This window comes from Aulonocara stuartgranti (assembly GCF_965226115.1).
Source record: "Aulonocara stuartgranti genome assembly, chromosome: 13".
NCBI lineage: Eukaryota > Metazoa > Chordata > Actinopteri > Cichliformes > Cichlidae > Aulonocara > Aulonocara stuartgranti.
In genome coordinates, this window is record NC_138949.1 from 16,689,066 (window position 1) to 16,700,492 (window position 11,427).

General features: G+C 38.3%; 1 protein-coding gene across 3 annotated transcripts; it reads left to right on the top strand.

Moving 5' to 3' along the window:
• Positions 1-917: 917 nt before the first annotated feature.
• On the top strand, positions 918-10,927 carry ap3m1 (adaptor related protein complex 3 subunit mu 1). 3 transcript variants are annotated; one of them, XM_082557034.1, is made up of 9 exons: positions 918-1,071; positions 4,254-4,531; positions 6,873-7,044; positions 8,546-8,683; positions 8,801-8,886; positions 8,966-9,099; positions 9,231-9,438; positions 9,653-9,797; positions 9,912-10,927. In XM_082557034.1, exons 1-9 carry the CDS (start codon positions 933-935, stop codon positions 10,010-10,012), a joined length of 1,401 nt encoding a protein of 466 aa, XP_082413160.1. In that variant the 5' UTR covers positions 918-932; the 3' UTR covers positions 10,013-10,927. The 3 variants fall into 3 exon arrangements, with proteins under 3 accessions (XP_082413160.1, XP_082413159.1, XP_082413158.1); XM_082557033.1 differs by lacking the exon at positions 918-1,071 and adding an exon at positions 3,514-3,896 and having other exon boundaries at positions 9,912-10,925; XM_082557032.1 differs by lacking the exon at positions 918-1,071 and adding an exon at positions 3,837-3,896 and having other exon boundaries at positions 4,186-4,531; positions 9,912-10,925.
• The last annotated feature ends 500 nt before the right edge of the window (positions 10,928-11,427 follow it).

Consider the following 11,427-nt stretch of genomic DNA (forward strand, 5'->3'; position numbering starts at 1 on the left):
TGTTTTTTCTATTTTTGAAGTACAACCTTAAATTTGCCTTTTCTTCTTAAACAACTTTAAGTTTTTTCTCGACAGTAAAGAAATGTGTCGGCCTCGAGTACATATTCTGTTATTCTTTTTTTCATAATTTATCTTCTATTCTCTTTCTTCACAAGTGTCAAACTCTAGGCCTCGAGGGATGGTGTCCTGCAGGTTTTAGATGTGCCCTTCATCCAACACAGCTGATTTAAATATCTAAATTACCTCTTCAACATTTCTTAAAGTTCTCCAGAGGCCTGTTAATAAACTAATCATTTGATTCGGTTTTATGTTGACCCGGGGTGATATCTAAAACCTGCAGGACACCGGCCCTCGAAGCCTGGAGTTCGACAACCCTGCCTTAGTTGCTCTTGGGCCATGAGTTCGTGTTTTATTCAATCATCTTTTTGCTTCAGTTCTATAAAGTTTTGTTTTTTGTTTTTCATCTATTGCCTGGCTTAGTTTGTGCTCCAGGGCCTATTTCTTGTTTCAGTTACCTATTTTCAACTTGAAGGGGAGTCAGGAGTTCCACATGTTTATTTTTCTGCTCCCGTATCAGTCTATCAATCTCAAATTTGTTCTCAAGATCTTTGCATTTTTTTTCTAGAACCAACTATGACCAGCGTTGGGCAAGTTACTTTGAAAAAGTAATTAAAGTTACTAGTTACTACTTCAAAAAAGTAACTATTGCGTTACTTAAAAAAAAATGTTTAACCCTCTGGGCTCCACGGTATAATTGGCCATTTTTCTCTACTTTTGATTTTCCCTCTATTTAACCTTTAAAAACGATTTACTTTGCCTTGTTTGGTATCATTCTTTTAAGCACAACCTCAGGTGTCTGGATTTACAGTTATGTTTTCATTTAGACATACTGTATTAACACCTTATAAGTGCGGCAGCAGTTAGTAGTCTTAATGAATCATTCTCCAGGATTTTTGAAGGACATTCAAATCTCTTGTTTGGTTGTTGGCTGGGTTTTGTCCCACACTGCTTCAATAATTTTGAGGTTCGGGGTCTGGGGAGGCCAATCCATGACTGACAGTGCTCCAAGGAGTCCAACAAATAAAAACATATGTTCAAGACGAGATTATTGGCTTGTCTCTCAAATAATAACTTATGTTACTAAATGTGAAACCCAATCAACCCCACTTACTGATCACTGTCTAATAAGTCTCTCGTTATCCTTATGTAGACAACAAAGGGCTGAAAGCATATGGAAATTTAATAATAGTTTATTGCAGAACAAAGACTTCTGTACACAAGTTAAAAAAATAAAATTAGAAATTGATGACATGATGTCTAATGTTGGCAAATGGAAATGGTTCAAATACAGTGTTAAACAACTAGCTATAGAATCTGGGAAAAAGTATCAACAGAAAAATCAAATTGAACAAATACATTTGCAATGTGGTAAGCCTGATATAACTGCAGAAGAGTCAGAAAGCTTACAATCTTTACAAACACAACTAGATGATGTGTACCTGGAAAAAGCTAAGCGAGTATATGTGAGATCTAAAGCCAAGTGGATTGAACATGGGGGGGGAATCATCTTAATTTTATAACCTAGAGAAACGTAGACAAAGAAAAAAAAAAAAACTAAATTGAGTAAGGATGGCACTATGATAGAGAAAATGTGTTCATTTTTTTACTTAAGAAATGAACACATTTTATAATAATTTGTATAAGCAAAAAATTCAAAAAGAGAATGCAGATATCTTCTTTGATATGATCAAAAATCGGGTAAAAACAATTAAATGAGGAAGATAAATTATTGTTAGAAGAAGATTTGAACATAACTAAAATAGAAATGGCCCTAAAACAACTGAACTTTTGCCACTTTTTGGAAAACAGCATGAGGTTGATTCCTGTGAAAAATGAAGTTAAATATTTTGGCATTTATTTAAATAAAGACATCAAAATTAGAGAGTCAAAAAACCTGAAAGACAAAATCGATGCTATGTCCAAAACACTAAATCATTGGTTAACGAGACACATTGCAATTTTTGGACGCAATTTATTATCAGAGTCAGAGGGTGTTTCAAAGATGATTTGCCCAGCTTATTCATTATACATTACCCCGCATAGTATTAAAAAGATTAGCTCCGTAATCAATCAATTCATTCGGCGTTATAAAACACATTACATTAAAAAATCACAACTGGTCAAAGAATACACCAAAGGAGGTATAAGGACCATTGATTTTCAATCAGTGGTTGGAGTATTTAAAATAAATTGGTTAAAAGTCTTTATATTAAAGCCTGACTCCATGTGGTTTCATATCCCCAAAAATATTTTCAAAAAGGTGGGAGGGTTGGCTTTTCTCCTGAAATGTGATCTTAATATATCGAAGTTGCCGGTCAAACTGTCAGAATACCATAAGCAGGTCTTGTCTTATTGGAAGATGGGTTTTTCCCATAACTTCACGCCCCATGGCTCCACCTTGTGGAATAACAGGACCATTACAATTAATAGGAAGTCATTATTCATTAAGGAGTGGTATGAAAAATAGATCATTTTTATAACAGATTTACTTGATGAGAAGGGGCAGTTTCTCGAATTAGGTGTTTTTAAAGTCAAGTTTAACATTCAGTGTTCCCTTAGAGAATATAACAGAGTTTGCAATGCGATCCTTCTACCTGTGCTGAATTTGATGCAAAATCATTTCCATTATAAGGACAAATAAGTTTACCTTCTTTACAGTTAAATCAGATTCCTTTAATCAATAAAAAGTGTGGTAATAAAACCATAAATAAAATGTTTAAAAATATATTATTTCACGATTTTAACAAAAACACAAAATTAAAAGGGCGTTATTTCAAAATAACAAACAAATAGGCCATTTCAAAAAATGTGTATATCCCACCCAAAGTTGAAGAAATGCAATTTAAAATAATTAATGGGTATTACCCAGCAGCAGAAACGCTTAAAAAAGGTTTGGATTTGAGATGGAGCCATATAAATTTGTTTACAAAAAGAAGAAAGCATTGACCACTGTTTTGTTTTTTTGTTTTTTTCCCTGTTCAGTAACGACTAAATTTTGGCAGGATTTGGTAAACTGGATGAGTTACTCTAACATAGGTTTGTACAATAATGATAATCTGTCAAAGGAACTTGTCATGCTTTGTAACATTGTAATAATTATGGGCAAATACCATATCCATAAGTGTAAATGGCGAAACAAAAAACCTTCCCTAAATGGGTTGAAGATTGAATTAAAGTCACTTTTAGAACTGTTGAAAGACTCATGTGAAGATGCTGCTTTGATATGTGAAAATGTGACCCAGTTTCTATCCTTTTAATGAATGTGCCCTATGTATGTAAAAAGTAAGCCTCATGTATGGAAAAATGTTGTTAGAAAAAAAAAGTGAAATGTCATAAGAATGGCCTTCACATATTTATATTGTAACTGTTCTTTTGTTTTCTTTTCCTATTTTTGGGGGGTGGGGTGGGGGGGGTTGGGGGGCTTTTTTCGATGTTATTGCACCAATTTTATCTCCCATTGAGAGTTTGTAAATTTGTGCTAAGTCTAAATTTAAAAAACAAACAAGCAAACAAAACTGAGGGGAAACAAGCCCCGGTCCCTCCACACGGCGCCGGGTTATAGCTGTCCGTAAATATAGCCTGATGAAAAAGCCCGAAACTTTGTTATCAAAGTGCGGCTCGAGTTAACGCCGAGGTTGCTTTGGTATTTAAACCACCCAGGATAATGTTTTTAATAATATGTAGGCTTTGACCTTCTGATTTGATTTCTTTTTGTACCGGCGTCGTTGCGTTTACGTGTTGGTAGATCTGCAGGCGTCTCCTGAGCTGCTCGGGGAGTTGTGCAGCCATATTGGCTCAAAAGTAATAATCTTGGCACAGAGGAGTGGAGTCAGCAGGTAAAACTTTTTCTTTTTTTATGATTTGTGATTGTTTTAAGGCTATCAAATATATTTAGAGCTGCCATGCGGCTGTTACGTCTCTCACTGTCAGGTTTATTGATCACATTTAAGGTTAATTGCAATGTGACTCTTATACCTGAGGTTAAAGTTAGTTTGAGAGGTTGACTGTAGGAAGGTACATGTTAAAAAGTGACATCGCTTTGTTTTGATTTGCGCAATGTCGGGTAACTGTCAGGATTTATTTATTTTAAAATCTGCTGATTTTATCCTTGCCTGTCACTCTTAGTTAATAACTGAGCACAACCAACAACAACAACAACAACAACAACAACAACAATCACTTCATTGTTGCAGCTGAGATGATCCACAGCCTGTTCGTCATTAATCACTTGGGAGACATCTTCCTGGAGAAACACTGGAAGAGTGTCATCAGCCGAAGTGTGTGCGATTACTTCTTCGAGGCAAGGGAGAAAGCAGTGGATCCAGAGAATGTGCCCCCTGTCCTCCAGACCCCACACCACTATCTCATCTCCATATACAGGGGAAAACTCTTCTTCCTCTCTGTTATCCAGACTGAGGTCCCTCCACTGTTTGTCATCGAATTCCTGCACAGAGTGGCGGACACATTTCAGGTGTGGTTTGAGCGCTGTGTTCTTCAAGTCTTTGATTGTGTCTAGAAGAAGTAAGACAGATTGTGGTTCACGTCAAGTGATCAGATTTCACTTCCCCTTAGCTGATGGTCTGGAAGAATGCAGTTAAGGAAACAAAAGAGATTGTACAGTTAAGGAGGAAGGTGTCATTTTTACTTTCCTATGTGAGATTTTGGAAAATCGTTCAGAGTTGTTTTAACCAGCTATTAAAACGCATAAACCGTGTATCATGTGCAAGTAAGAATGTCAGTGCCTGGGCCTATACAAATGGGAAACCTTAGATGATTCAAATATGGTAGTTATTAACTGAGCATAACAAAAGAAGTTTCTGCCTTCTTCTCTCATACGCTTCTGAACGGACGCCCCATTCGGTCTCCAGTTATAACCCAGAGACAAAGTATTGGTCTTGTGGGGAAGTGCCTACAAGAGTGACATCAGAAGTTCTGTGAACATTTGATCTGAACCGTGTCACTTCCTTCCATTGACCTGTATCACCGTTTCTGACACAGTGGAGGAAATCCACTGCGTTTCACCAGTGTGCATCAGAACAGGACTCTGAGGAAGGGATCCATTTGTAGCAGGAGTGTGGAGAGGAGTGTGGCGCTGCACAAGAAGCTTCAATTTTAGGATTTGACAGGTGCACACTCACCTTCAATACAAGTGCAGTAATCAAGAAAAAAAAAAAGCCACACATGTGCATGAAACATCTTAAAGCAGTCTTCTAGTCAAACTGTGGTTGTTAATCTACACGGGGAGTTATTATTATTTTTTTTTCATGACTTGAGGCTTTTAAGGCATTGCCTGCTCTAAGGCAACCTAAGCAGCCCGTTAAAACTACACAAAGCCTGTAGTGACACTTTGTGTTACGGTCAAACCCGGGGAACAAATGTGTCTCACCATTTCGCACTCCCTATAAATTAGAAATCAAGTGTTTAGTTACCTACTCTTTGTGACCAAGGAAGTAAATCTACACACAAATGATCGAGGGACACATTTCCAGAGAGTAACCAGGTTAGAGTACAACATTACAACATCAGAGAAGAGTGTGTGAGTGTGTGTAGGCAAGTCTTGGAGAAAATATTCATGTTAAGGAAGTAAGAATATAAAATGATCCTTTTTACAGAAAAGGTTTCTGGTGTGTTATATGGACATGATGGCAACAGAGGCCAATACTCATTTTATTTATTTATTTTATTTTATTTTATTTTTTATTTTTTTATCTTGTTCATTATTGTGTCTTTTGTATCATGTTAACAAAGTAATCTTTCCACCAGTGCATCCTAGAAAGCTTTCCACTGTTCCCTTATTCATGAAGGTTCGCCACTGCAGGTGGAGCCGCATATTTGTTTTGGTAGATTTTTATACCGGATGCCCTTCCCGACACAACCCTTCCAGGTGTTCCTGTCTTATTCAGGTCTCAAACCAGGGAGCTGACATAATGTGTTAACTCTACACCATGAAGCCACGAGAAATGCATCAGAAAACAATCTTCCTAAAAATAAAAAAATATATATAATTATATAATTAAAAAGAAAAAACCATTGTATTTCTATTACAATAAAGTAATGCACAGGAATGATCCATGGATGCAAGTATTGAGTAAGATAAAATGTACCTGCTGTAAAAATTAAAGGAGGTATATATATAATAATTACATTTTTGGCTCATCCAGCCTAAGGAGTCATGGGGCTTGTACATTTGCCCCTCTGTCCACCAACCATAAGAATCGTTACTACTCCATCAGTATTGGTCAGATTTAAGTGAAGCTTGTACCGAGCGAGCACTTAATGGGACTTCATCCATCCTGTGTTAAAGATCGAGGTTGTTTGTTGATTTATCACCACATTTTCCAGATTTTCACACTATAACCTTCATGCACACTTAACAACTTATCAGTTTCACCAAATTCCTGCTCTTGAAGTGTTGAATCCAACCCATCCAGCAAAGTTGTTTACATAAGATTCTCAATGTTGATAGATTTTGCTTACACAAAACGATAAAGGACTTTGTGAAACAGCAAAAGTTGTGAAATATTGTGTTGTTACACATGTTACCACTTATACCATGCATACCACTTCTATCCTGCTGAAAGATGATCATGATCCTATTGGTCATGGAGAGAGTGGTCCGATTGGTTGACTTTTTATGGCCTTGGTCCTGGTCCTTGTGCTGTAGATGATGCGGAGAACAGTGGCATCGTCTAATATGAACATCCATACGGATACATCTCTGATGGGCCCCAGATGGCTTGCTTGTGTATAAGTGCTTGAAAAACATCTACATAAACTTTTGGCTTTGGTGTAACGGGCAGCTTTGTTGACAGGACTACTTTGGAGAGTGCTCCGAAAGTGTGATCAGTGACAACGTGGTGATAGTTTATGAGCTGTTGGAGGAGATGCTGGACAATGGATTTCCACTAGCAACAGAGTCCAACGTCCTCAAGGAGATGATCAGGCCTCCCAACATCCTGCGATCAGTCGTCAACACGCTAACAGGTAACTGGAGGTCACCCTGACTTTGGAGTGTTTACCAACCTCTAAACTAAAGTAGAGATGGACCGATCCGATATTACGTATCGGTATCGGTCCGATACTGACCTAAATGACTGGATCGGATATCGGAGAAAAATAAAAAATGTAATCCGATCCATTAAATATCACGAAAGCACCTCACAAAACTTGCAACACGCCGTAACTCACCTCAGAACGTTAGCATGTCGGAGCAGTATGCATCACGTGATAGAGCGGCTGTGGCATGCAGGACCTGTGGTCTGGATAGCATTTGGAGCTTCGCTAGCAACCTGGCATTTCATCTCCGACAAAGTTATCCCCGAGAGAAGTAAAGCAAGTGTGTAAGTCCATCTCTGAATGTTTGTAAAGCATTCCTGCGTTAAGCTTAAGGAGCGACTGCCTCTCGCTCTCCGGCTGCTACTTCAATCGTGAAACTGCTTAAATGATCAGCTGATCGGCTTTTCTGTCGCGAGTCCGTCTTTGTTTTTGGCCCACTTTGCACCAGAAAGAGGAAACCAGCGGCTGAACAACAGCAGCACGTTTAAGCTTGATAAGCTGTTAGAATTTATTTAATATTAATTTCTACACCAGGATCTTTTTCTACGTAGCTGACGCTGGTAACTGTGCAGGGGCGGATCTAGCAAAGTTTAGCCAGGGGGGCCGATAGGGCATTAACAGGGAAAAGGGGGCACAAAGACATACTTTTCTTTCTTATTCTCATTTAAAATGTCGAGCTTTTAATAAATAATTATCTGACACACAAAGTTTTAATTTGATGTAAAATGAATAGAAGTCAATTACTGTATATAGTGACTATTAAGTCTAATATATATACCCTAGTAAGCTATAGTACTTTTTCCTTTGGGAAGGTACCATCTGTGCAGTCTGCAATTTTGTTGAAGAAAGATGTTGAATCTATTTAATATTTCTTGAAAAATAATTGATTTCTGTGCATTTTTTTTTCACACTGCATCAAATTAAGGTTGATTACGTCGATTAAGCATCATGAGGTGGAGCGTGAGGGGTGGTTCCCTATTTTTTATTTATTTATTTTTGTTGTTGCTGGGAGTTGGAACCCTATTAGTTAGGTTGCTTAATATTTCTGCTAAGTACTCTTTAAAATACCAGAATAGGGAGGATGGTGTAGGTCTAAGTTTATTAGATTGATCAGTATTGCTGAACTATGAAATATTTTTTTTGTATACAGGTATAACAGAATAGCTTTAGTGTAGTTGTTGTTTTAAACTTGAGTATGAACTTGCAGACTTGCAAAATGCAGCAAGACATTTAAAAAAACAGTTTTGTTGATTAAAAAACACTATATCGGATTCATATCGGTATCGGCAGATATCCAAATTTATGATATCGGTATCGGTATCGGACATAAAAAAGTGGTATCGTGCCATCTCTAAACTAAAGTACAAGTAAACTCTGCAGTGTTAATGTGTACATTTGTGGCTTCACCTTGGTTTTGTTTCTTTTTCAGGAGGTAGTAATGTTGGAGAAACATTGCCACAAGGTCAGCTGTCAAACATCCCATGGAGGCGGGCTGGTGTCAAATACACCAATAATGAGGCGTATTTTGATGTGACAGAAGAGATAGACGCCATTGTGGACAAATCTGGTACAAACTGACACTTATTTGTATTTGATCAGCACATATTATATTGCTGGATATTTTGAAGTCCCTTTTCTTCATGTAAGGTTTCATAGGTGAGATTTATCGCTCCTCCTTTTCCAGGTACGACAGTATCTGCAGAGATCCAGGGTGTAATTGAAGCCTGTGTGAAACTCAGTGGGATGCCTGACCTGACGATGTCCTTTATGGTGGGGTAACTTCCTCTCAGTCTTTTATGCCTAACCGTCAGTGCTTTGCTTTTTTAACACTTCTTGCTGTTGATGACAGAATCCTCGGCTTCTTGATGACGTGAGTTTCCACCCATGCGTGCGGTTCAGGCGCTGGGAGTCGGAGCGTGTCCTGTCGTTCATCCCACCGGATGGAAACTTCACGCTCATGACCTATCACATCAGCTCTCAAAAGTAAGCGTGGGCATCATTTCTCACTTGGAGATGAAATAATTCAGTTTTAATTGACTTAAATAAGAACATTCACACCACCAATCATTCAGGTTTATTGTAGCCATTGTTTTTTTTTTTATGTCCTTCCTCAGTCTTGTAGCTATTCCAGTGTATGTGAAGCAGAGCATCAGTTTCTTTGAGGCAGGATCTTGCGGTCGCCTCGACATCACCATTGGACCCAAGCAAACTATGGGGAAGACAGTGGAGGACCTGAAAGTCACTGTCCACATGCCCAAGGCTGTGCTTAATGCCAACCTCACAGCCTCACAGGGAAACTACACCTATGACTTCACTACAAAGGTAACCAGCCACCACAAAGGCTGTCATGAGCAGTAACACAGCAGGAGTGAGCTAAGCGAGCAGTTAGGATGCCTTTTGCTTTACTACAAACCTGCACACAGGTGTGCTGAATATCAGTCACCAAAAGCCTGAGAAGGTCCTGTCCTGGTCCAGTTGTGGATGTTTTGGAGACACTAAAATGAATAAAAAGCATTTATTTTTCCTCTTCCGATAGTTGTTGGTTTGGGACATTGGTAAGCTTAACCCCCAGAAGCTTCCCAACTTGCGAGGCAGTCTGAGTATGCAGACAGGAGTGCCTAACCCTGAAGAGAACCCCTCACTCAATATTGACCTAAAGATCCAGCAGCTGGCCATATCAGGTAATCTATCAAAGCATGACTTCAGTCAAGTTTGAAATTTAAAACCGTCGATCCCTTCAGCCCTGTTATTTATCTTCCTTGATTTATATTACACTGCTCTCCTCCTCTGTGCAGGTCTTAAAGTGAGCCGTCTCGACATGTACGGAGAGACGTACAAGCCATTTAAAGGTGTCAAATATGTGACTAAAGCGGGCAAATTCCAAGTGAGGACCTGAGCAGTTACTGTCAGAGGTCAGCAATCCAACATGCCAAATAGAAGTTTGCCGCACCGCTGACTCAACTATCCAATAAGTCTTACATATCCACCTGCTCATTGTAATTAATGAACAATTCTGCATTTTTTTAGGTTATTTATTTTGTTTAGCATCATATTTGTATGAACTGATGGTTTTTGCAGCTTGCAAAGGGAAGCCTTAATAATCAGCGTGACTTAATTGAAGTGCTATTAGTTTCTATCCAGTTTGAATGTGACTCGTTCCTTTCTGTCTTTTAATTTTTTAAAATCCAACACATTTTGAGTGTTGCCTAAGGGGAATATTTTGGTTTGAAAAAGGAGATTTACAGCTCACTGCCACGCTCACCACTGCACCTCTGCACCTAAATTAAGTTGCCTGCATGTTGCCTGAGAATAAACCGACCTGCCTTTGAAAACTTTTTTTTTTTTTCGTTAGTCAGTTTTATAAAGATATTTTTATTTTTGAAAGATGAAAACTCTTTATCTACTTTCTAAGCAGCTGCAGTGTCTTCACGCCCTGCTGGTGTTTTGCACTCCCTCTCTTATGTGGCCTTTTTGGAGGAGCTTCTGATGCTTCTTATAGCACAAAACGTCATGTTTTGGATGCCAGAGGAAATTAAAACAAAAAAATGTATATCCTCCATTCAAGTGTGGTGAAGACTTGTGTGGTGGTCATCGTTTGATGATCAGTGACTCAGACGGGTTATCGGGAACACTTCTGTCTGAAGTCCACAAGATCCTCAAATAACCTCAATTCCAGCTTCTTTACTCAGCACAGCATTTGCACAATCAATTGTTTATGTGGGAAATACTACTTAAAGCTCTTGTATGAAGTTGAATCTGTATTTCAGTTTATAAGATGTCTTATAAAAACTCTAAAATGAAAGCTGAGTGGTTGGGTTTTTTCACCCTTTTTCTGGTTTCAAAAATTGGATAGTAACGCAGATTTCATTAATTTTACTCCTCTGACCACCTCAGTGAGACAGTTAAAGAAGTTCAGAATTTAATAGGTTGAACATAAATGTAGGGATTTGTGTAGCCCCAATTTTTAGGGGCACATATTTCAATAGACAAATTATTGCATGAATTTAATCAAACCTTTCAGGTCTTGAGGCTGATTAATGTTTTGTTTTTGTTTTTTGTTGTTCCTCTTCAGTGGACCTGAGGACTTTCATTGTTGCTAACCTCACCAGTGTGTTCTGTCTTTTGGATGTAAATTCACTGGACATTTTATTAGGTACATCAGTCCAACTGCTTGTTAATGCACATATGAAATTAGCCAATCACACCAAAGCAACTCACTGCATTTAGGCATGTAGATGTGACTGATATGACCTGCTGAAGTTCAAACTAAGCATCAGAAGAAAAGTGATTTAAGTGACTTTGAATGTGGCA